Source organism: Cherax quadricarinatus, chromosome 75, assembly GCF_038502225.1.
Source record: "Cherax quadricarinatus isolate ZL_2023a chromosome 75, ASM3850222v1, whole genome shotgun sequence".
Taxonomy (NCBI): domain Eukaryota; kingdom Metazoa; phylum Arthropoda; class Malacostraca; order Decapoda; family Parastacidae; genus Cherax; species Cherax quadricarinatus.
Genome location: NC_091366.1, coordinates 6,941,538 through 6,965,933, shown reverse-complemented (window position 1 = coordinate 6,965,933; position 24,396 = coordinate 6,941,538). Strand labels below are relative to the sequence as shown.

The 24,396-nt window shown below is 40.9% G+C and overlaps 1 protein-coding gene across 1 annotated transcript in view; it reads right to left on the bottom strand.

Moving 5' to 3' along the window:
• LOC128691796 (gamma-aminobutyric acid receptor alpha-like) overlaps positions 1-24,396 on the bottom strand; it is a 74,113-nt gene that overhangs the window by 22,896 nt on the left and 26,821 nt on the right. Inside the window, exons 2-5 of the mRNA XM_070100996.1 lie at positions 14,780-14,876; positions 14,427-14,489; positions 14,005-14,105; positions 12,384-12,451 (exon numbers count right to left, since the gene is read on the bottom strand). Of these exons, the coding sequence (XP_069957097.1) occupies positions 12,384-12,451; positions 14,005-14,105; positions 14,427-14,489; positions 14,780-14,859 (312 nt within the window). The 5' untranslated portion in view covers positions 14,860-14,876. The remainder of the gene's footprint in view (positions 1-12,383; positions 12,452-14,004; positions 14,106-14,426; positions 14,490-14,779; positions 14,877-24,396) is intronic.

Here is a 24,396-nt window from a genome sequence, read left to right as displayed (position 1 = left end):
ACCAACTCTGAACACCACTGATCTTCTTCAAAAAAAATGCTCTGCACATCATTTGAACACCTTCAAAAAAAAACACCATCAAACACCTCCGAATACTCCCAAAAAAACACTACTGATTACTACCAAATCACCACTGAATACTACCAATCACCGTCAAAATCACCAGAAAACTAAGTTTAACATCACCATCTAACATCCTTTTTATAGAAATCCCCTCAAATCACTATAACCAAGAACTCCCTCCCCATTTGGCGCATAAAAAAAAAAAGCATGAACACATACCTAATACGCAAACACTTAGTACATGATCACCATCAACTGAAAACATATCTTATACACACACATAATATAAGACAATCACCAACTACAATCACCCATGTTCACTTACCTCAAAATCACTAATATCACAGAAAACAATAATTTTTATAAACATTTCACACACACACACACAAAAAAAAAAATCATATTTGACAATATCTAAGCGCACTCACCTCACTACCACCAACACACGATGTCTCACCTCACAGGACCGACGAGGTCACCTCCAGTGACGTCACACTCCCATTGTGTTACTTGGTGGTTGGTAACATCACACCTAACCCCCTTGTTTCAACCTGTTGTACCCTACATTATCTAAGAACACTATATCCAAGACGATTACCAGATTTTATGATCCCCAACACCAAGATCACAGAAAACACACATTTTTATAATTATTCACACAAAAATCACGATCACCAATTCCATATCATGTTTACCGTCATCTATCAACACTAATCACCAAGATCACCAAAAAATCTAAGATCACGCATCTCAAAACTACTATGATCACTGAAAACACTTATTTTTTTAAACATTCGCACAAAAAATAAGACATACACAAAAATACCACAACACTTCCACCAACATCTATAACATAACATGAGCACTATAACATATCACTATCACAAAAAAAAATAATACACAAACACCCACATATTATACATTTCAATTGGAAATTTAAGACATGAGACATACACACCAAATCTAAGACATTCACCTCCAACTAAGACATACACATCACCCTTAAAACTTCCTTCCTTATTCATTCCGCATATCTCCTAGAGCTGTTTTAACCCCGACGGATCCACCACGACGTAGGAGCCAGAGTGTAGTAGGTGGTGTTGGAGGTGAATGTCTTAGATTTGGTGTGTATGTCTCATGTCTTAAATTTCCAATTGAAATGTATAATATGTGGGTGTTTGTGTATTATTTTTTTTGTGATAGTGATATGTTATAGTGCTCATGTTATGTTATAGATGTTGGTGGAAGTGTTGTGGTATTTTTGTGTATGTCTTATTTTTTGTGCGAATGTTTAAAAAAATAAGTGTTTTCAGTGATCATAGTAGTTTTGAGATGCGTGATCTTAGATTTTTTGGTGATCTTGGTGATTAGTGTTGATAGATGACGGTAAACATGATATGGAATTGGTGATCGTGATTTTTGTGTGAATAATTATAAAAATGTGTGTTTTCTGTGATCTTGGTGTTGGGGATCATAAAATCTGGTAATCGTCTTGGATATAGTGTTCTTAGATAATGTAGGGTACAACAGGTTGAAACAAGGGGGTTAGGTGTGATGTTACCAACCACCAAGTAACACAATGGGAGTGTGACGTCACTGGAGGTGACCTCGTCGGTCCTGTGAGGTGAGACATCGTGTGTTGGTGGTAGTGAGGTGAGTGCGCTTAGATATTGTCAAATATGATTTTTTTTTTTGTGTGTGTGTGTGTGAAATGTTTATAAAAATTATTGTTTTCTGTGATATTAGTGATTTTGAGGTAAGTGAACATGGGTGATTGTAGTTGGTGATTGTCTTATATTATGTGTGTGTATAAGATATGTTTTCAGTTGATGGTGATCATGTACTAAGTGTTTGCGTATTAGGTTTGTGTTCATGCTTTTTTTTTTTATGCGCCAAATGGGGAGGGAGTTCTTGGTTATAGTGATTTGAGGGGATTTCTATAAAAAGGATGTTAGATGGTGATGTTAAACTTAGTTTTCTGGTGATTTTGACGGTGATTGGTAGTATTCAGTGGTGATTTGGTAGTAATCAGTAGTGTTTTTTTGGGAGTATTCGGAGGTGTTTGATGGTGTTTTTTTTGAAGGTGTTCAAATGATGTGCAGAGCATTTTTTTTGAAGAAGATCAGTGGTGTTCAGAGTTGGTTCAAAGTTAGTCAGTGTTTAGGTTAGGTTAGGATAGGTTAGGTTAGGATAAGTTAGGTTAGGTTAGGTTAGGTTAGGTTAGGTTAGGTTAGGTTAGGTTGGGACGGGTTAGGATAGGTTAGGTTAGGTTAGGTTAGGTTCGGTAGGTTAGGTAAGGTTAGGTTAGGTTAAGTTAGGTAGTATTCGAGGTGTTTGATGGAGTTAGGTTAGGTTAGGATAGGTTAGGTTAGGTTAGGTTAGAGGTGTTTGATGGAGTTAGGTTGGGTTAGGTTAGGTTAGGTTAGGTTAGGATAGAGGTGATTGATGGAGTTAGGTTAGGTTCGGTTAGGTGAGGTTAGGTTAGGTTAGGAATTAGGTTAGGTTAGGTTAGGTTAGGTTAGGATAGACAGTTGGTCTGGAAAGAGATGATTTTCTACCTTGGATGTTACCCGCATTACATGGCGCCTGTCTGTCCTGAGTTGACGCAGGTGTTATGTTCTACCTTGGGTGTGAAGCGCATTACACCATGTGTTGGGGTGACCCACAATGAGTCTCTCAGAGCGAGGACAGTGCTTCTATTCGGAAATCGAGTAAATATTTCTACCATTGAGTGTGTTTTACCAACAAGAAAATAATGTTCGATTTTACGATAAAGTTTTCAAAACTAATTTGGATATATCCAAAATGGAGTCGTTCAAAGTAATTCTGGAGTACTCAAATAGTGTTTTGGGGGTGTTCCAATATATTTTAGGATAGGTTCGGCTAGGTTAGGTTGGATTAGGATAAGATAGGTTAGGTTAGGTTAGGTAATGGTTAGGCAAGGTTAGATTAGGATAAGATAGGTTAGGTAAGGTTAGGTTAGGTTGGATTAGGATAAGATAGGTTAGATTATGTTAGGTAAGGTTAGGTTAGGTTAGGTTAGGATAAGTTAGGTAAGGTTAGGATAGGTTAAGTTAGGTTAGGGTAGGTTTGGTTAGGTTAGGTTAGGTTAGGTAAAGTTAGGTTAGGTTAGGCTAGGTTATGTTAGGTAAGGTTAGGTTAGGGTAGGTTCGGTAAGGTTAGGATAGGTTAGGTTAGGTTAAGTTAGGTTAGCGTAGGTTCGGTAAGGTTAGGTTAGGTTAAATTAGGTTAGGGTAGGTTCGGTTAGGTTAGGTTAGGTTAGGTTAGGTTAGGTTAGGACAGGTTAGGGTAGGTTAGGTTAGGGTAGGTTAGGTTAGGATAAGTTAGGTAAGGTTAGGTTAGGTTCGGTTAGGTTAAGTTAGGTTATGTTAGGTAAGGTTAGGTTAGGTAAGGTTAAGATAGGTTAGGTTAGGCTAGGTTAGGTTAGGTAAGGTTAGGTTAGGGTAGGTTAGGTAAGGTTAGGTTAGGTAAGGTTAGGTTAGGTTAGGTAAGGTTAGGTTAGGTTATGTTAGGTTAAGTTAGGTTAGGGTAGGTTAGGTTAGGTAAGGTTAGGTTAGGTAAGGTGTGTGTGTGTGAATATCTTGGTTACAGTGATTTTAGTGGATTTGAGATGCATTTGTGGATGTGAAATGTGATTTTTTTGTGTGTGTGTTCAGAAGAGGTATGTTGGGAGATGGGTGAGTGGATGTGAAGAAATGCGGGTGAGATGGAGAGGGGTATGGGGAGTTAGGTTAGGTTAGGATAAGTTAGGTAAGGTTAGGATAGGTTAAGTTAGGTTAGGGTAGGTTTGGTTAGGTTAGGTTAGGTAAAGTTAGGTTAGGTTAGGGTAGGTTATGTTAGGTAAGGTTAGGTTAGGGTAGGTTCGGTAAGGTTAGGATAGGTTAGGTTAGGTTAAGTTAGGTTAGGGTAGGTTCGGTAAGGTTAGGTTAGGTTAAATTAGGTTAGGGTAGGTTCGGTTAGGTTAGGTTAGGTTAGGTTAGGACAGGTTAGGTTAGGTTAGGTTAGGTTAGGTTAGGTTAGGTTAGGTTAGGTTAGGTTAGGTTAGGTTAGGTTAGGTTAGGTAAGGTGTGTGTGTGTGAATATCTTGGTTACAGTGATTTTAGTGGATTTGAGATGCATTTGTGGATGTGAAATGTGATTTTTTTGTGTGTGTGTTCAGAAGAGGTATGTTGGGAGATGGGTGAGTGGATGTGAAGAATGCGGGTGAGATGGAGAGGGGTATGGGGAGGGTTGTAATTAGAAATATGGAGAGATTTTACTGAATATAAAGGTAATGTGTGAATATTTTAAAAAGAAATTATAGAATTGAAAAGTTATGATATATTGGAAAAAGAATGGAGGGGGTGTTGAAAACATGTCGCAATAGTTGGGTATGGAAGTGTTTCAGTGTTGATTGGAAATGTTCGAAGGTGTTTTCTGAAGGTGTTCAAGAGTGTTTTGAAGGTGTCAAAGGTGTTTTGAAGGTGTTCAAAGGTGTTTTGAAGGTGTTGAAGGGTGTTTTGATTGAATTCAGCGGTGTTTTAGTAGTATTCAGTGGTGTAATTGGGAGTACTCAAATTGTTTTTTTTTTTGGAAGTGTTTCAGTGTTGATTGGAAATGTTCAAAGGTGTTTTTGAAAGTGTTCAAGAGTGTTTTGAAGGTGTTCAAGGGAGTTTGAAGGTGTTGAAGGGCGTTTTGATTGAATTCAGCGGTGTTTTAGTAGTAATCAGTGGTGTAATTGGGAGTACTCAAATAGTGTTTTGGAAATGTTCATGGGTGTTGTGGGATGTGGGTGTTGTGGGTGTTGTTGTCGAATTAGAGTTACCGAAAAAGATGATATAAGTGGGTTGTGATGAAATTAGTTTAAAAACGATATTCAAAGGTGTTTGAAGGTGTTCAAGGGTGTTTATGTGAGTATTCAAATGATTATGAGAGTGTTTTTGGGGGTGTTCAAAGTAAAGTGTTTGAGTTAGTTTTTGTGACTTTTTTCTGATGTATTGTGTCCCCTTAATAACTTTAATGAACTAAAAGGGTAAAAAACGAGAAAATGCCTAGTCTGGAGACTGAGGGATGAGTTGTAATTTAATGAAAGTGCAGATAAATTAGAGATGTCAAATCTTATTTGGGAGTACTCAAATAGTGTTTTGGAAATGTTCAAAGGTGTTTTGAGTGTGTTCAAATGTTGTTTTTGAAGGTGTTCAAGGGTGTTTTGAAGGTGTTCAAAGGTGTTTTGAGGTTATTCAAAGGTGTTTTGAAGGTGTTCAAGGGTGTTTTGAAGGTGTTCAAAGGTGTTTTGAGGTTATTCAAAGGTGTTTTGAAGGTGTTCAAGGGTGTTTATGTGAGTATTCAAAGGTGTTCAAAGGTGTTTTGAAGGTGTTGAAGGGTGTTTTGATTGAATTCATCGGTGTTTTAGTAGTATTCAGTGGTGTAATTGGGAGTACTCAAATAGTGTTTTGGAAATGTTCAAAGGTGTTTTTGAAGGTGTTCAAGAGTGTTTTGAAGGTGTTCAAGGGTGTTTGAAGGTGTTGAAGGGTGTTTTGATTGAATTCAGCGGTGTTTTAGTAGTAATCAGTGGTGTAATTGGGAGTACTCAAATTGTGTTTTTTGGAAGTGTTTCAGTGTTGTTTGGAAATGTTCAAAGGTGTTCAAAGGTGTTTTGAGTGTGTTCAAATGTTGTTTTTTTTTGAAGGTGACCAAGGGTGTTTTGAAGGTGTTCAAGGGTGTTTTGAAGGTGTTCAAATGATTATGAGAGTGCTTTGAAGGTGTTTTGAAGGTGTTCAAGGGTGTTTATGTGAGTATTCAAAGGTGTTTTGAAGGTGTACAAATGATTATGAGAGTACTTATGAAGGTGTTCAAATGATGTGCAAGAGTACTTATGAAGGTGTTCTGGGAGTATTCAGAGGTGATTTGGGGGTGTTCGAATGATGTTTTTGGAGTAATTCAGTGTTGTTTGGAAATGTATAAAGGTATTTTTTGTGAGTATTCAAATGATTTATGAGAGTGTTTTGAAGATGTTCAAAAGTAAAAGTGCGTATTTAACTTCGTAATATGTAAAATTGTGAGTAGTGAATTTAACGAAAGTGGATGTAAGCGATGTGGTGACTTTCTGATGCATGTGTCCCCTTATTAACTTTAATGAACTAAAAGGGTTAAAACGAGAAAAATTGGGGGTTATGAGTGAAAATTGTGAGGTGATGGTTGGAGTGTGAGGGTTTGGGAGGGTGGGTAAAAGGGTAGACAAGATTCAACCTGTGTGCGCGGTCATCACGTGACGTCACTACTATGTTCCCTTATTATCTTGAATGAACTAAAAGGACCGACCTGATTCAACCTGTGTGCGCGTGACGTCACTGACCGCCGAGTAAACGCTTTTTTTTAGTTCATTTTAACTTAATGAGAGGAAACTTTTAGTTCATTTGACTTAATGAGAGGAAACTTTTAGTTCATTTTAAAATAATAAGGGGAAGATGTTTAGACCTGTAGTAAGCATGCCCCCATAGGAGGAGTTCATTTGAATGCTTACCCCCAGAGGGGGGATTCCAAAAACCTTGATCCAAGGAGATGGAGAATTTCGAAAACCCCATAGGGGGGGAATCCAAAAACTTGTATTATCGAGAAATTTTGGGGTGGGAGTGAAAGTGTGAGGGGTAATCCAAAAATTTGATCCAAGGAGATGGAGAATTTCGAAAACCCATAGGGAGGATCCAAAAAACTCGATCCGAGGAGATGGAGTCTTGGTATTGTCGAGAAATTTGAGGTGGGAGTGAAAGTGGGAGGGGGATCCGAGGAAGTGGAGACTTTGATATTGAGAACCTCATAGGGGGGAGTATCCAAAACTTGTATTATCGAGAAAATTTGGGGATGGGGGGTGAAAGGAGGGGTACCCAAAAAACTTGATCCGAGGAATTGGAGAATTTCGAAAACCCCATAGGGGGGAATCCAAAACTTGTATTATCGAGAAAAAAAATTTGAGGTGGGGGGTGGGTGAAAGTGGGAGGGGTAATCCAAAAATTTGATCCAAGGTGATCATAAGAAATTCAAAACCCCCATAGGGGGGAATCCAAAACTTGTATTATCGAGAAATTTTTGGGATGGTGGGGGGTGAAAGGAGGGGGAACCTTAAAAATTTGATCTGAGGAGATGGAGAATTTCGAAAAACCCATAGGGGGGATCCAAAAACTTGGTAATATTGAGAAATTTTGGGATGGGGGTGAAAGTGAGAGGGGGAACCTCAAAAAATTTGATCCGAGGAGATGGAGAAACCCCCATAGGGGGGAATGCAAAAACTTGGTAATATTGAGAAATTTTTTGGGGATGGGGGGTGGAAGGAGGGGCAATCCAAAAAACCTTGATCCAAGGAGATGGAGAGCACAAGAAAATGAAATTCAAAAAAAATTCGAAAAAAATCGGAAAAAAATTCGAGGCGCGGGGGCGATCCGGACGACGCTGCAGAAGGCGCAGCAGAAGGCGCGAAGGGGCGCGGGCGGGGCGCGCGGGCGGGCGGGGCGCGCGAAGGGCGCGCGGGCGGGCGGGCGCGCGGGCGGGCGCGCGGGGCGGCGGGCGGGCGCGCGGGCGGGCGCGCGGGCGCGCGGCGCGATGGTGGGGTCGCGAGGCGGGGGGGTCGTGGTGGGTGGGGGTATTGGTTGGGGGGTCAAGGGTGAGGTAGTCTCGAGGGCGAGGTCATGGTCAAAACCGGAAGTAACACCTAGGTGTGAAAAAGGTGACCCTCCAGCTGCTGGTCCTAGACCGGATACACCGCTCAGCCGCACCCCTAAAACCGGATACACCGCTCAGCCGCATGCCTAAAAACCGGATACACCGCTCAGCCGCTTTCTTCACTACTTATATATATATATATATATATAATGGGGTCCACCTCTGGTGTAAATTGTGGGACCCTTAGCCTCGGAAAAGTGGATAAAAAGGCTTCAAGGAAGAATATTTGGATTTCTTCCTGAAGCCGTTTAAATATTCCACTTCCCCTACCACCCCATCTTCTCATTCCTTTTTTACCAATAGGTATATTTTATTACATAATATGGTACAGAAGATTTAAGAGATACATTGTTGATATAAAGATGGCATATACAGTACATGAGATGTGAGAGATACAAGTCTGTCTAGTACATATTGTTACGTGTTTGTCACTGATTATAATGCGAGAATCTCATCCAGCTCTTCAGAACTGGGGCGCCTGCCCAAATCTCTCTCTCTCTCTCTCTCTCTCTCTCACTCTCTCTCTCTCTCTCTCTCTCTCTCTCTCTCTCTATATATATATTTATATATATATATATATTTATATATATATATATATATATATATATATATATATATATATATATATATATAATATATATATATATATATGTCGTGCCGAATATGTAAAACTGGTCAATTAGCAAGAACTCATTTAAAATTAAGTCCTTTCTAAAATTTTCTCTTATACATTTAAAGATATATTTTTTTCATTAATGTTGATGTAAAAATTTATAACTTTACACCAAAATGAACTTAGAAAACTTACCTAACCTTATTATAACAAGCGCAATTTATTTTAGCCTAACCCAACTAAATATATTTTAGATTTGTTTACAATAATTTAATATTAAGCAAACACAGTGAAATATATTTTTTCCGTTATGTTCAGAATGATTTTGGCGAAATTATTGCATACACAAATTTTCACTTGTCCTATATGGCAAGATGAACGTTGATATTTAAGCCAAGATCGCAAGTTTTGTCTATTCGGCACGACATATATATATAAATATTATACATACATACATATATATATATATATATATATATATATATATATATATATATATATATATATATATATATATATATATATATATATATATATATATATATATATAGGGAAGTACCACCTCTATAGCTGGAATGGGGACCCTCATCCTCAGAGAAGACAATAAACGTACCTCAGGGAAAACTCAAGGTTCTCCCCGGAGCTGTTTGTATATTTTCTTCTCCTACCACCCCCTATATTTATATTCTATGTGAACATTTATTAATAAAACAAAATACATTTACAGAAAAAAACATAAACATGAATACAATGGCACACTGTATCAAAGATGATGAATTTCCTCCAGCTCCTCCGAGGCTGGACGTGAACCAAGTATGCAGCAAGCATTTCCCCTCTGGATGGCGACGCTGAGGCGCTGGAACATGAAAGTGGCTGCCCTTGGGTCCCTGGTGGTGTCGATGAGTCTGGAACCCAATTCTTTAAGGAAACGTGTGGCATTTTTTCCCCATGATCCCAAGGTCTCTGATCCCACTGGGACAAATTGATACTGTTGGCTAATGTCCCTGTACTTGCTGATCTTGTACTCCTCCCTGTGGTCAGCAGCTCCTCCCCGTCGCCCCACACTGTGATGGATATAGGTGTCAGCCAGTGTGGACACACAGGTATAGTCCCATGCTAAGAGCTTGCCATTCTTCCAAGGATAGATGGTGATCCCGTCGGGGCGGTTTGCTGGGTTGTGGGTATTGTTTGCTGCAAGTGATCGTGGCTCCCTCTCGGCAGGGCATCCAGCTGTAGCAAGGGTTCTCTTAATGATGTCGTTGACCTCATTGTGTCTTGCATGCCAGCCCTTGGTTTTGGAACAGTTAAGACCATGTAGACCGTATTGGTCTGCTTGCACTTCGCCGCAAATACACATATATTCTGTGTGAATTGGGGCAGCAAGGCGCAGAGCCACTGCAATACGGAGGGTCTTAGGGTCGAGTCGCGTTCCCATTGCCGATATGGGAACTGTTTGGAGGAAGTCCCCGGAGTGAGGTGCACTCACAGCCTGGAGACGGGCAATCTCCCTATCTGATGTTGCAGCCCTGAGCATGTTGGCAAGCACCTTTTCAGCAATTGGGATATCCCAGCTTGACTGTTTGTGAGCCAGTGCTGCACTAGGGTTTGGTGCTGGAGCAGCAAGAGTCTCCCATTCGGTGATGGCACTGACATAGCTAGGGTCTTCTATTCCTGCTGAGTCACTGAGGGTGTCAGGAAGAATTTGTCTTATCAACTCGTTTGATGCAATGGAAGAGGATAGGAAAGCTGGTAGAGCAATCTGGGAGGATCTGCGTACTCCTAGCCCTCCAAGCCTGACCGGAAGTGAGGCTTGCAACCACTGTCCATCGTCAAGGGAAAGATTCAATACACTCTCTAGCATGGCCTTCAGGAGAGAGTCATATTCCTTGAGTTTTGGACTGCTGAAGGCTGGGGAGCATCTCAGAAAATAGGTAAGTTTTGGGGTTGACAGGCACCTGGTGAGTAGGTAGAAGGCATCGTGTGTGTCAATGTCTTTCATCCTGCTTTCCATCGTCCGGAGGTCTGAGACTTTTTTTCCTAGGATCAGATCGATGGCATTGGACCCAAGAGGAGCACCGAGGAGAGTGCTATTGGCTGGATCAATGGCTCTTGCTCCTGGTAAAACGGTACTAATATTCTGGATCAACTGTTGATTGGTAGAAACTATTTCACATTTGGTGGGGTTTAAAGAAAGGCCCAGGCTTTCTCCCATGTCTTTAATTTTACTGATGTCCTCCAGGAGAGATTCTGTTGTGCCAGCTAGGGTACCGTCGTCCAGGAACCAGATATTGAGCTCGCTGGAGAGTGCCTCCGTGACTTCCTTGATGACCAAACAAAATAGAAAGGGGGCGAGAGGGTCCCCCTGTTGCACGCCCTCACACGAGTCAATTTCATGGTCCCCAAACAATAGTTTGGAAGTCACACTATAACACGATTCTATGAAGGGATAAAGGGAAGGGAAGTTTCTATAAACTGCTTGGAGAGCAGCATCCCTTCTGACTGAGTTGAAAGCATTGGCAAAGTCCAATTTGACCAAGGCTTTTTCATAGGACATGTTTTTTATATATACTCGTGCTGCGTGGGCAGCTGCTTCACAGCCCTGTTGAACGCCGAAACCGAGCTGAGTTGGTTTCAGCATTGCAGCAGCCTCTTGACTCACCTTTCTTACTGCAGCCTTGGCGACTAGGCGCCGAAGGGTGTTACCCACTGCAATGGGCCTGATTCCGCCATCCTTTATATATATATACAGTAGTCCCTCGTTTTTTGTAATTAATCCATTCCTGGAGGAGCTACTATAAACGAAATTTACGATTTGCGAATCAATTTTCCCCATAAGAAATAATGTAAATACAATTAATCCGTTTCTGACACTCAGAAGTATTAAAACAAAAAACTTTTTTACATGAAATATACATGTAGTACATAAACAATACAATGGGAAATGATGAATGAAACATTAACAGCATAACACTTACCTTTATTGGAGATTCTTCTTAGTGTATGGGAGACTGGAGGAGGAGAGAGAGTGGATTGTTTACAGTTTGGAAGGGGAATCCCCTTCCAGCAACACCTCAGGTACCAATTGCTTCTCTGGGGTTGCTTCTCTTCTCTGTTTCTTAATGCCACTAGGACCACCTTGAGAGTCACTCTAGTCCTGTCTCGCAAAGTAACTGTGGAGAGAGCTCTGTTTCTGGCATCTCTTTAACACTTCCCTAAAATGGTACAAGACTTTGTCACTGTACATATTTCTCACCTTTACCACAGGCTTGGCACTAGGAGCTTTCTTTGGAGCCATGGTAGCTTATTTAGTACTTGCAAGCACTAAAATGAGTGGAATATTATGAAATATTTCGTAGGAGCACTTGAGGGGACCTTCACTCACTGGTAAACAATGCCAGACTGGCTGGGTAGGGAGGCCTCCCCGGCTCACACCATGCGTAAGCATCCTGGACGAACTACTATTCGCGAGTCAACCTATGAAAAGCGAGTTCATGTTTATACGAAAATACCCCTATGATTGGCGAAATTTACGATTGCCGAGAACTACGAAAAGCGAGGGACCACTGTATATATATACATATATATATATATATATATATATATATATATATATATATATATATATATATATATATATATATATATATATATATATATATATATATATATATATATATATATATATTATACATATTATATATATATATATATATATATATATATATATATATATATATATATATATATATATATATAAAGAGAGTGAGAGAGAGAGATGGGTTGCTGGGATTTCTTAGTTTGAGTTCGATGTGACACTTCGAGTCAGTAAGGCAAAGGAGACGCTTATGGTCTTCGGTCAGATGACCAAAAGCTCCAGCTAAGACCCATGTCCGGAAACACTTGCTCTATTTCCTGACAAACCTTACCTACCTAACCTAAGCTTATGGAGTTTGTGTCTGGGGAAGGGGATGTCAATGCTCAGGAGACTTACCATATCCATCTCAGAGATTTGGCTCATGCTTCGGACTTCTATGTCGATTTCCACAGTAGTGGGCTCACCTGCAAGAGGCAGAGATGCTCAGTACGATAATGAACTTCTTGAGATACCAGCCACAGTCTCCCACCAAAATAGCGTGACTAAAAATAGTGAATCAATTTTACCGTTATCCACTCAACAGAAGTACGAAGATATCCAAGTGTAAATGACTGTGCAAACTGTAACATCCCCGTCCTTCTTTCAGAGTACAGGCGCTGTACTTCCAACCTACAGAATCACAATTACAGACACTGTACTTCACACTTCCAGTCACAACTTCCTCGCCCCACCAAAGTACAGACACTGTACTTCCCAATTACAGAGCCACAGCTTCCACCCCTCCTTGAAGGTACAGACACTGTACTTCTCACTTCCAGAGCCACAACTTCCCCAACCCTCCTTCAGAGTACAGACACTGTACTTCTCACTTCCAGAGCCACAACTTCCCCAACCCTCCTTCAGAGTACAGACACTGTGCTTCTCACTTCCAGAGCCACAACTTCCCCAACCCTCCTTCAGAGTACAGACACTGTACTTCTCACTTCCAGAGCCACAACTTCCCCAACCCTCCTTCAGAGTACAGACACTGTACTTCTCACTTCCAGAGCCACAACTTCCCCAACCCTCCTTCAGAGTACAGACACTGTACTTCTCACTTCCAGAGCCACAACTTCCCCAACCCTCCTTCAAGAGTACAGATACTGTACTTCTCACTTCCAGAGCCACAACTTCCCCAACCCTCCTTCAGAGTACAGACACTGTACTTCTCACTTCCAGAGCCACAACTTCCCCAACCCTCCTTCAGAGTACAGACACTGTACTTCTCACTTCCAGAGCCACAACTTCCCCAACCCTCCTTCAGAGTACAGACACTGTACTTCTCACTTCCAGAGCCACAACTTCCCCAACCCTCCTTCAGAGTACAGACACTGTACTTCTCACTTCCAGAGCCACAACTTCCCCAACCCTCCTTCAGAGTACAGACACTGTGCTTCTCACTTCCAGAGCCACAACTTCCCCAACCCTCCTTCAGAGTACAGACACTGTGCTTCTCACTTCCAGAGTCACAACTTCCCCAACCCTCCTTCAGAGTACAGACACTGTACTTCTCACTTCCAGAGCCACAACTTCCCCAACCCTCCTTCAGAGTACAGACACTGTACTTCTCACTTCCAGAGCCACAACTTCCCCAACCCTCCTTCAGAGTACAGACACTGTACTTCTCACTTCCAGAGCCACAACTTCCCCAACCCTCCTTCAGAGTACAGACACTGTACTTCTCACTTCCAGAGCCACAACTTTTCCAACCCTCCTTCAAGAGTACAGACACTGTACTTCTCACTTCCAGAGCCACTCCTCTCAAGGAAGCTTCCTAGATGCCAGTGAAGGGCTCCTGATCCAATAAATTATACCTGTCCTACCTTTCCTTGGAGCGAAACCCACATGTCCTTGATTTCAGAAAATGAGTGATTGGTGCACTCGAGTGACAAAGCCTTCACTTGAGTGAATAAGCACCCCATTACTGAATATAATCACCTCATTATCAGAGTGCAATTCCTCGCCATAACCACCTCACCTCCAAACGAGGGTCGTAGCTTCTGGTCGTAACCCTCTAATAAATTGTCCAATAGTTTGGAGATGTTCTTGAATGGAGTGATCTGTCGAACACCTCCTGACCTGTGGAGAGAGAGAGAGAGAGAGAGAGAGAGAGAGAGAGAGAGAGAGAGAGAGAGAGAGAGAGAGAGAGAGAGAGAGAGAGAGAGAGAGATAGTGACTGAGAGAGTATTAAAAATCTCACACTAATGTGGTACAAGGATTTCAAACAGATTTACTTTAAAGATTAATAAATTTATTATATATTTTATTTCTGACGTTTTTTCATTTATCAAAGAAATCACATACACACACACACACACACACACACACACACACACACACACACACACACACACACACACACACACACACACACAGGATAAGGTGCTAGCCAGCACCTACCTGAAGGAGTAAGCAGGTAGAGTCCTGTGTATTCTTGGGTAACTTCTGCTGGCCTCTACCGCCCTGTAGTTAAGAGAGGTCAATCAAGGTCAGGAAAGTTCTTGCTAGGTCAAGTAAGGTCATTAAGAAAGATCAAGAAAGGTCATTATTATCACTGCTGTTATATTACAAAGATATCTTCAGAGAGATTTTAACCACGTGTATTTTATAAATACTGCACCTAGGTAATACGAGGTACATAGTTTCGATCCGAGGAAGGAGAGAGCAGCTCCAATCCCTCGGATCAAGCGGCCTTTCACCCCAGCATCGACTCACCTCACATCTACGTGAAGATCAGCCAGCCGAGGACCTACCTGTGGCCGCCGTAGGGGTTAAGCAGGAGAGCAACAGAGACCAGAAGGAAGCAGTAGGTACGGCTCCTGAGTCCCATCATCTCTCAGCACCTAACTTCTGTAACCAAAAAAGCACTAGAGGTCAATTATTATTCAACGTTTCGACCAGTATACTTGGAGAGGGTTTCAGGGGTCAACGCCCCGGCGGCCCGGTCCGTGACCAAGCCTCGTCGAGCATCATTGAATATATTATTTGATGTTTCGCCCACGGTGGAACTTTACTGGGTTTATTATTCGACGTTTCGCCTAGCGGAACTTTATCAATTATCTACCTTTCGCTCACGGTGGAGTGTTATTAAATACACCATTTGCAGCCAAATATCGGTGGCCCGGTGGCCTGGTGGCTAAAGCTCCCGCTTCACACACGGAGGGCCCGGGTTCGATTCCCGGCGGGTGGAAACATTTCGACACGTTTCCTTACACCTGTTGTCCTGTTCACCTAGCAGCAAACAGGTACCTGGGTGTTAGTCGACTGGTGTGGGTAGCATCCTGGGGGACAAGATTAAGGACCCCAATGGAAATAAGTTAGACAGTCCTCGATGACGCACTGACTTTCTTGGGTTATCTTGGGTGGCTAACCCTCCGGGGTTAAAAATCCGAACGAAATCTTATCTTATCTTATCGCAAGGAATGGTAGAGCCTCGATTCTCTTGCAGTTTGGTCTCTGATAAATCAAGCTGTTGGTGAAGGCTTCCTTCACTTAAACAAGTTTTGGGTGGCAACAACTGCTTACATGGCAACATGTGCGTAAAATACCCAGGATAATACAGAAAAATTAGACAATGTAACTTATCTCCATGATTTGAAACCTGTTGCCCACACGGGAGTCATTAAGTCAATATGTCACCTGTTCGCTACCAGTCACGAACAGGAATTAAACTCTTACTGTATATATACTAAGAGATGGTTTAGAAAGACACGTAAGCAAACACTATAACATATTTATTAGAAAACGTTTCGGTCCTGGGACCTTGATCACTTCTAACATACAGAGGTAGAAAGACATTATATATATAGGCGGAGAGTGAGATGTGACGCACGTGACCTGAGGAATGTCATAAGAACATAAGAATGGAGGAACACTGTAGAAGGCCTACTGGCCCATGCGAGGCAGGTCCTCCATTCTTATGTTCTTATGACATTCCTCAGGTCACGTGCGTCACATCTCACTCTCCGCCTATATATATAATGTCTTTCTACCTCTGTATGTTAGAAGTGATCAAGGTCCCAGGACCGAAACGTTTTCTAATAAATATGTTATAGTGTTTGCTTACGTGTCTTTCTAAACCAATATTCATTGTATATATTCCCCGAGAGATATACACTTCTAAGTATACAAGTATACTGTAAGATACTAAACGCCGAAAGCTACACAGGTCTCATTGTATATACACCGAAAGGCATATATATCTCAGTGTATATACACAAAAAAGTGTACATGTCTCAGTGAATACACATGTTCAAGGAGCCACGGTCAATATTCTGAATATTCTTGTGTATGTCACGAGGAGGATCAATAAAAGGATCAATAAGATCAATAAAAAGATCAATCAGAGGATCAATCAGAGAGATTTCGATGCCACTCATAATTCCCCAAGTCACATGAGCTGCAAAACAAGTAGGAAGCATGTTACAAATGAGGTTTACCAACAGCCTGGCTGATCAGAGATCAACGCCGTGATTAGAGAAGGTTCAACCATCCAACTCTCTCATAATCACGTTCAATCCTCCTAGACACGTTCAACCATCCTACAATCACGTTCAACCGTCCTAAAATCACGTTCAATCCTCCTAGACACGTTCAACCATCCTACAATCACGTTCAACCGTCCTAAAATCACGTTCAATCCTCCTAGACACGTTCAACCCTCCTACAATCACGTTCAACCGTCCTAAAATCACGTTCAATCCTTCTAAAGCAGCATTCAACTCTCCTAAAATCCATTTCAAAGGCTTATATCATTTTAAACACAAGATCATCGTTCACGGAGGAATAAAAGGATCAGAAACTTTTTAGCAGCATCTGCTTCTAACACATAATAGGATTGAAACTATTACAAGAGAGTATTATAATCTCCGTCTCTGGCTTTGAGAAAATGAGAGGGACTGGGCGAGGCTCGGGTAATCAGCGTCCAGGAACCTTGAGAAATTATTTAACACATCTCCTGGTGTACAGTGTACTGTGTAATGTATAATATAGCGAATCCCTCGTAAACTGCCTTGTATATTGTGTCGTATACTCTGTAATGTGTGGTGAAGACTCTCTCTCTCTCTCTCTCTCCTGGCTTTAAATGTTAGTCACCTGAAGAGGTATACTAGGTGGAGGTGTTCAGCTGTGGCCAAGTCAAGCACTCCACTTGATGAGTGTCTTTCACTGCAATCACACACTCAAGCAACTGGTAAACATTCCCTGGATGATCACCTGAGATTTTCCGAATTCTTCAGACTCCCAAAATCACGCATACTCTTTCTTTAACACATTCCCTAACTTTTTTTTTTTTTACTCCTGTCTCGATTATCAAGACTTCAGAATGATATATTTCTTATTTTAAGATGTCATGTGAGATTTGGGGTGATTTTTTAAGTGACTTTTAAGCTGGATTTTGATATACTGGCTCCCTCACTATTCTGTGTTAGTGTGACTTTGTAAATGGTCCAAATCGGACCGAAACGTCGTCGTAAGCTCCTCTCTCCTATGTGTGGTTTTTGTGTGTACTGTTCCAGTCACGGTATTGTGAGTTTTTGGTTTTGAATGTTAAGCGTTTGCGATATTTTAGGCGCTTCTGGAATGCTACTGAGACAGTATCGGGAGAAATTTATATTCTGGCTCTGTTGCCTGTATGGGTTTTGGAAATATTCCTGCTGGTAGCCATGAGAACAACACCTGCTTGTCGACATCCAGTGGCTGTATCAATATTCCTGCTGGTAGCCATGAGAACAACACCTGCTTGTCGACATCCAGTGGCTGTATCAATATAAACTCGAGGACACAGTGGCAAGACAGCAGAAGAACTATATAGAAAAGGCGAGGTAATCAGTCCCTCAGCCTTGAAGGTGGTGAAGAGTATCGTAGTCTTGAAGGGTATCGTAGTCTTAAAGGGTATCGTAGTCTTAAGAGTATCGTGGTCTTAAGAGTATCGTAGTCTTGAAGGGTATCGTAGTCTTAAAGGGTATCGTAGTCTTAAGAGTATCGTGGTCTTAAGAGTATCGTAGTCTTAAGAGTTTCGTAGTCTTAAGAGTATCGTAGTCTTGAAGGGTATCGTAGTCTTAAAGGGTATCGTAGTCTTAAGAGTATCGTGGTCTTAAGAGTATCGTAGTCTTAAGAGTATCGTAGTCTTAAGAGTATCGTAGTCTTAAGAGTATCGTAGTCTTAAGAGTATCGTAGTCTTAAGAGTATCGTAGTCTTGAAGAGTATCGTAGTCTTAAGAGTATCGTAGTCTTAAGAGTATCGTAGTCTTAAGAGTATCGTAGTCTTGAAGAGTATCGTAGTCTTAAGAGTATCGTAGTCTTAAAGAGTATCGTAGTCTTAAAGGGTATCGTAGTCTTAAGAGTATCGTGGTCTTAAGAGTATCGTGGTCTTAAGAATATCGTAGTCTTAAGAGTATCGTAGTCTTAAGAGTATCGTAGTCTTAAGAGTATCGTAGTCTTAAGAGTATCGTAGTCTTAAGAGTATCGTAGTCTTAAGAGTATCGTAGTCTTAGGAGTATCGTAGTCTTAAGAGTATCGTAGTCTTAAGAGTATCGTAGTCTTAAGAGTATCGTAGTCTTAAGAGTATCGTAGTCTTAGGAGTATCGTAGTCTTAAGAGTATCGTAGTCTTAAGAGTATCGTAGTCTTAAGAGTATCGTAGTCTTAAGAGTATCGTAGTCTTAAGAGTATCGTAGTCTTAAGAGTATCGTAGTCTTAAGAGTATCGTAGTCTTAAGAGTATCGTAGTCTTAAGAGTATCGTAGTCTTAGGAGTATCGTAGTCTTAAGAGTATCGTAGTCTTAAGAGTATCGTAGTCTTAGGAGTATCGTAGTCTTAAGAGTATCGTAGTCTTAAGAGTATCGTAGTCTTAAGAGTATCGTAGTCTTAAGAGTATCGTAGTCTTAAGAGTATCGTAGTCTTAAGAGTATCGTAGTCTTAAGAGTATAGTAGTCTTAAGAGTATCGTAGTCTTAGGAGTATCTTCAAGAGAATCTTCAACTCCAAGGTTGACGGATCACCTGCTCCTTTATATACAGTTTTACGGTCCTCTCACTATGTCCTTGAATTTGTATCAATAAAGTCACTGGAGGGCGAAACGTCTACAAATAAACATACTCAGATGTTACATATGTGTGTAATTCTTCATCCGGCATTGGCTTAAGCCGGTGGGGGAATTGGACCTGCAACGCATAGGCCAGTAGGCCTGTTGCAGTGTTCCTTCTTTCTTATGTTCTTCTCGGTATTGTATACCATTTATGTACGACAGCTGCTTTAATCAATACAGTGTCTTTGACAACATTCAGCACCAAAAGCGGAGGGGACTCGATTCGTTGTCAGATGCTCTTACAACCAGTCTTCCTTTCAAAGTCCTAATTATTTTGCATGTCGTAATCATATCTTACCTTATCCTTCTCTCTTCCAAGGTCGTCAGCTTGGATTCCTCTAGTATCTCTTCATAGATCAATCCTTTAAATTCCACACAAATAGGAGAAAAAAATATAAGAAACTTATGCTCTGACTTGGACCATTAATTAGTCACACACTACCACACGAAGGTAAGGGAGCCAGTATATATATATATATATTATTTTTTTTATTTTTTTATTATCACACCGGCCGATTCCCACCAAGGCAGGGTGGCCCGAAAAAGAAAAACTTTCACCATCATTCACTCCATCACTGTCTTGCCAGAAGGGTGCTTTACACTACAGTTTTTAAACTGCAACATTAACACCCCTCCTTCAGAGTGCAGGCACTGTACTTCCCATCTCCAGGACTCAAGTCCGGCCTGCCGGTTTCCCTGAATCCCTTCATAAATGTTACTTTGCTCACACTCCAACAGCACGTCAAGTATTAAAAACCATTTGTCTCCATTCACTCCTATCAAACACGCTCACGCATGCCTGCTGGAAGTCCAAGCCCCTCGCACACAAAACCTCCTTTACCCCCTCCCTCCAACCCTTCCTAGGCCGACCCCTACCCCGCCTTCCTTCCACTACAGACTGATACACTCTTGAAGTCATTCTGTTTCGCTCCATTCTCTCTACATGTCCAAACCACCTCAACAACCCTTCCTCAGCCCTCTGGACAACAGTTTTGGTAATCCCGCACCTCCTCCTAACTTCCAAACTACGAATTCTCTGCATTATATTCACACCACACATTGCCCTCAGACATGACATCTCCACTGCCTCCAGCCTTCTCCTCGCTGCAACATTCATCACCCACGCTTCACACCCATATAAGAGCGTTGGTAAAACTATACTCTCATACATTCCCCTCTTTGCCTCCAAGGACAAAGTTCTTTGTCTCCACAGACTCCTAAGTGCACCACTCACTCTTTTTCCCTCATCAATTCTATGATTCACCTCATCTTTCATAGACCCATCCGCTGACACGTCCACTCCCAAATATCTGAATACGTTCACCTCCTCCATACTCTCTCCCTCCAATCTGATATTCAATCTTTCATCACCTAATCTTTTTGTTATCCTCATAACCTTACTCTTTCCTGTATTCACCTTTAATTTTCTTCTTTTGCACACCCTACCAAATTCATCCACCAATCTCTGCAACTTCTCTTCAGAATCTCCCAAGAGCACAGTGTCATCAGCAAAGAGCAGCTGTGACAACTCCCACTTTGTGTGTGATTCTTTATCTTTCAACTCCACGCCTCTTGCCAAGACCCTCGCATTTACTTCTCTTACAACCCCATCTATAAATATATTAAACAACCACGGTGACATCACACATCCTTGTCTAAGGCCTACTTTTACTGGGAAAAAATTTCCCTCTTTCCTACATACTCTAACTTGAGCTTCACTATCCTCGTAAAAACTCTTCACTGCTTTCAGTAACCTACCTCCTACACCATACACTTGCAACATCTGCCACATTGCCCCCCTATCCACCCTGTCATACGCCTTTTCCAAATCCATAAATGCCACAAAGACCTCTTTAGCCTTATCTAAATACTGTTCACTTATATGTTTCACTGTAAACACCTGGTCCACACACCCCCTACCTTTCCTAAAGCCTCCTTGTTCATCTGCTATCCTATTCTCCGTCTTACTCTTAATTCTTTCAATTATAACTCTACCATACACTTTACCAGGTACACTCAACAGACTTATCCCCCTATAATTTTTACACTCTCTTTTATCCCCTTTGCCTTTATACAAAGGAACTATGCATGCTCTCTGCCAATCCCTTGGTACCTTACCCTCTTCCATACATTTATTAAATAATTGCACCAACCACTCCAAAACTATATCCCCACCTGCTTTTAACATTTCTATCTTTATCCCATCAATCCCGGCTGCCTTACCCCCTTTCATTTTACCTACTGCCTCACGAACTTCCCCCACACTCACAACTGGCTCTTCCTCACTCCTACAAGATGTTATTCCTCCTTGCCCTATACACGAAATCACAGCTTCCCTATCTTCATCAACATTTAACAATTTCTCAAAATATTCCTTCCATCTTCCCAATACCTCTAACTCTCCATTTAATAACTCTCCTCTCCTATTTTTAACTGACAAATCCATTTGTTCTCTAGGCTTTCTTAACTTGTTAATCTCACTCCAAAACTTTTTCTTATTTTCAACAAAATTTGTTGATAACATCTCACCCACTCTCTCATTTGCTCTCTTTTTACATTGCTTCACCACTCTCTTAACTTCTCTCTTTTTCTCCATATACTCTTCCCTCCTTGCATCACTTCTACTTTGTAAAAACTTCTCATATGCTAACTTTTTCTCCCTTACTACTCTCTTTACATCATCATTCCACCAATCGCTCCTCTTCCCTCCTGCACCCACTTTCCTGTAACCACAAACTTCTGCTGAACACTCTAACACTACATTTTTAAACCTACCCCATACCTCTTCGACCCCATTGCCTATGCTCTCATTAGCCCATCTATCCTCCAATAGCTGTTTATATCTTACCCTAACTGCCTCCTCTTTTAGTTTATAAACCTTCACCTCTCTCTTCCCTGATGCTTCTATTCTCCTTGTATCCCATCTACCTTTTACTCTCAGTGTAGCTACAACTAGAAAGTGATCTGATATATCTGTGGCCCCTCTATAAACATATATATATATATATATATATATATATATATATATATATATATATACGAAAGGAGGGAAAGAACGAGACAAAGAGAGGAAGAAGAAAGAAGGCAGTAGAGACAGTAGTAGTAGTAGCAGTAGTAGAAGTAGTAGTAGTAGTAGTAGTAGTAGTAGTAGTAGTAGTAGTAGTAATAGTAGTAGTAGTAGTAGCAGTAGCAGTAGCAGTATTATTATTATTATTATTATTATTATTATTATTATTAGTAGTAGTAGTAGTAGTAGTAGTAATAGTAGTAGTAGTAGTAGCAGTAGCAGTATTATTATTATTATTATTATTATTATAGGTAGTAGGTTGGTAGACAGCAACCACCCAGGGAAGTACTACCGTCCTGCCAGATGACTGTGAAACAAAAACCTGTAACTGTTTTGCATGATGGTAGGATTGCTGGTTTCTTTTTCTGTCTCATAAACACGCTAAGATAACAGGGATATCTTGCTACTCCTACTTACACTTTGGTCACACTTCACAGACACGCACATGCATATATATATATACATACATCTAGGTTTTTCTCCTTTTTCTAAATAGCTCTTGTTCTTTTTTATTTCTTCTATTGTCCATGGGGAAGTGGAAAAGAATCTTTCCTCCGTAAGCCATGCGTGTCGTATGAGGCGACTAAAATGCCGGGAGCAATGGGCTAGTAACCCCTTCTCCTGTATACAATTACTAAAAAAGAGAAGAAGAAAAACTTTATAAAACTGGGTTGCTTAAATGTGCGTGGATGCAGTGCGGATGACAAGAAACAGATGATTGCTGATGTTATGAATGAAAAGAAGTTGGATGTCCTGGCCCTAAGCGAAACAAAGCTGAAGGGGGTAGGAGAGTTTCAGTGGGGGGAAATAAATGGGATTAAATCTGGAGTATCTGAGAGAGTTAGAGCAAAGGAAGGGGTAGCAGTAATGTTAAATGATCAGTTATGGAAGGAGAAAAGAGAATATGAATGTGTAAATTCAAGAATTATGTGGATTAAAGTAAAGGTTGGATGCGAGAAGTGGGTCATAATAAGCGTGTATGCACCTGGAGAAGAGAGGAATGCAGAGGAGAGAGAGAGATTTTGGGAGATGTTAAGTGAATGTATAGGAGCCTTTGAACCAAGTGAGAGAGTAATTGTGGTGGGGGATCTGAATGCTAAAGTAGGAGAAACTTTTAGAGAGGGTGTGGTAGGTAAGTTTGGGGTGCCAGGTGTAAATGATAATGGGAGCCCTTTGATTGAACTTTGTATAGAAAGGGGTTTAGTTATAGGTAATACATATTTTAAGAAAAAGAGGATAAATAAGTATACACGATATGATGTAGGGCGAAATGACAGTAGTTTGTTGGATTATGTATTGGTAGATAAAAGACTGTTGAGTAGACTTCAGGATGTACATGTTTATAGAGGGGCCACAGATATATCAGATCACTTTCTAGTTGTAGCTACACTGAGAGTAAAAGGTAGATGGGATACAAGGAGAATAGAAGCATCAGGGAAGAGAGAGGTGAAGGTTTATAAACTAAAAGAGGAGGCAGTTAGGGTAAGATATAAACAGCTATTGGAGGATAGATGGGCTAATGAGAGCATAGGCAATGGGGTCGAAGAGGTATGGGGTAGGTTTAAAAATGTAGTGTTAGAGTGTTCAGCAGAAGTTTGTGGTTACAGGAAAGTGGGTGCAGGAGGGAAGAGGAGCGATTGGTGGAATGATGATGTAAAGAGAGTAGTAAGGGAGAAAAAGTTAGCATATGAGAAGTTTTTACAAAGTAGAAGTGATGCAAGGAGGGAAGAGTATATGGAGAAAAAGAGAGAAGTTAAGAGAGTGGTGAAGCAATGTAAAAAGAGAGCAAATGAGAGAGTGGGTGAGATGTTATCAACAAATTTTGTTGAAAATAAGAAAAAGTTTTGGAGTGAGATTAACAAGTTAAGAAAGCCTAGAGAACAAATGGATTTGTCAGTTAAAAATAGGAGAGGAGAGTTATTAAATGGAGAGTTAGAGGTATTGGGAAGATGGAAGGAATATTTTGAGGAATTGTTAAATGTTGATGAAGATAGGGAAGCTGTGATTTCGTGTATAGGGCAAGGAGGAATAACATCTTGTAGGAGTGAGGAAGAGCCAGTTGTGAGTGTGGGGGAAGTTCGTGAGGCAGTAGGTAAAATGAAAGGGGGTAAGGCACCCGGGATTGATGGGATAAAGATAGAAATGTTAAAAGTAGGTGGGGATATAGTTTTGGAGTGGTTGGTGCAATTATTTAATAAATGTATGGAAGAGGGTAAGGTAC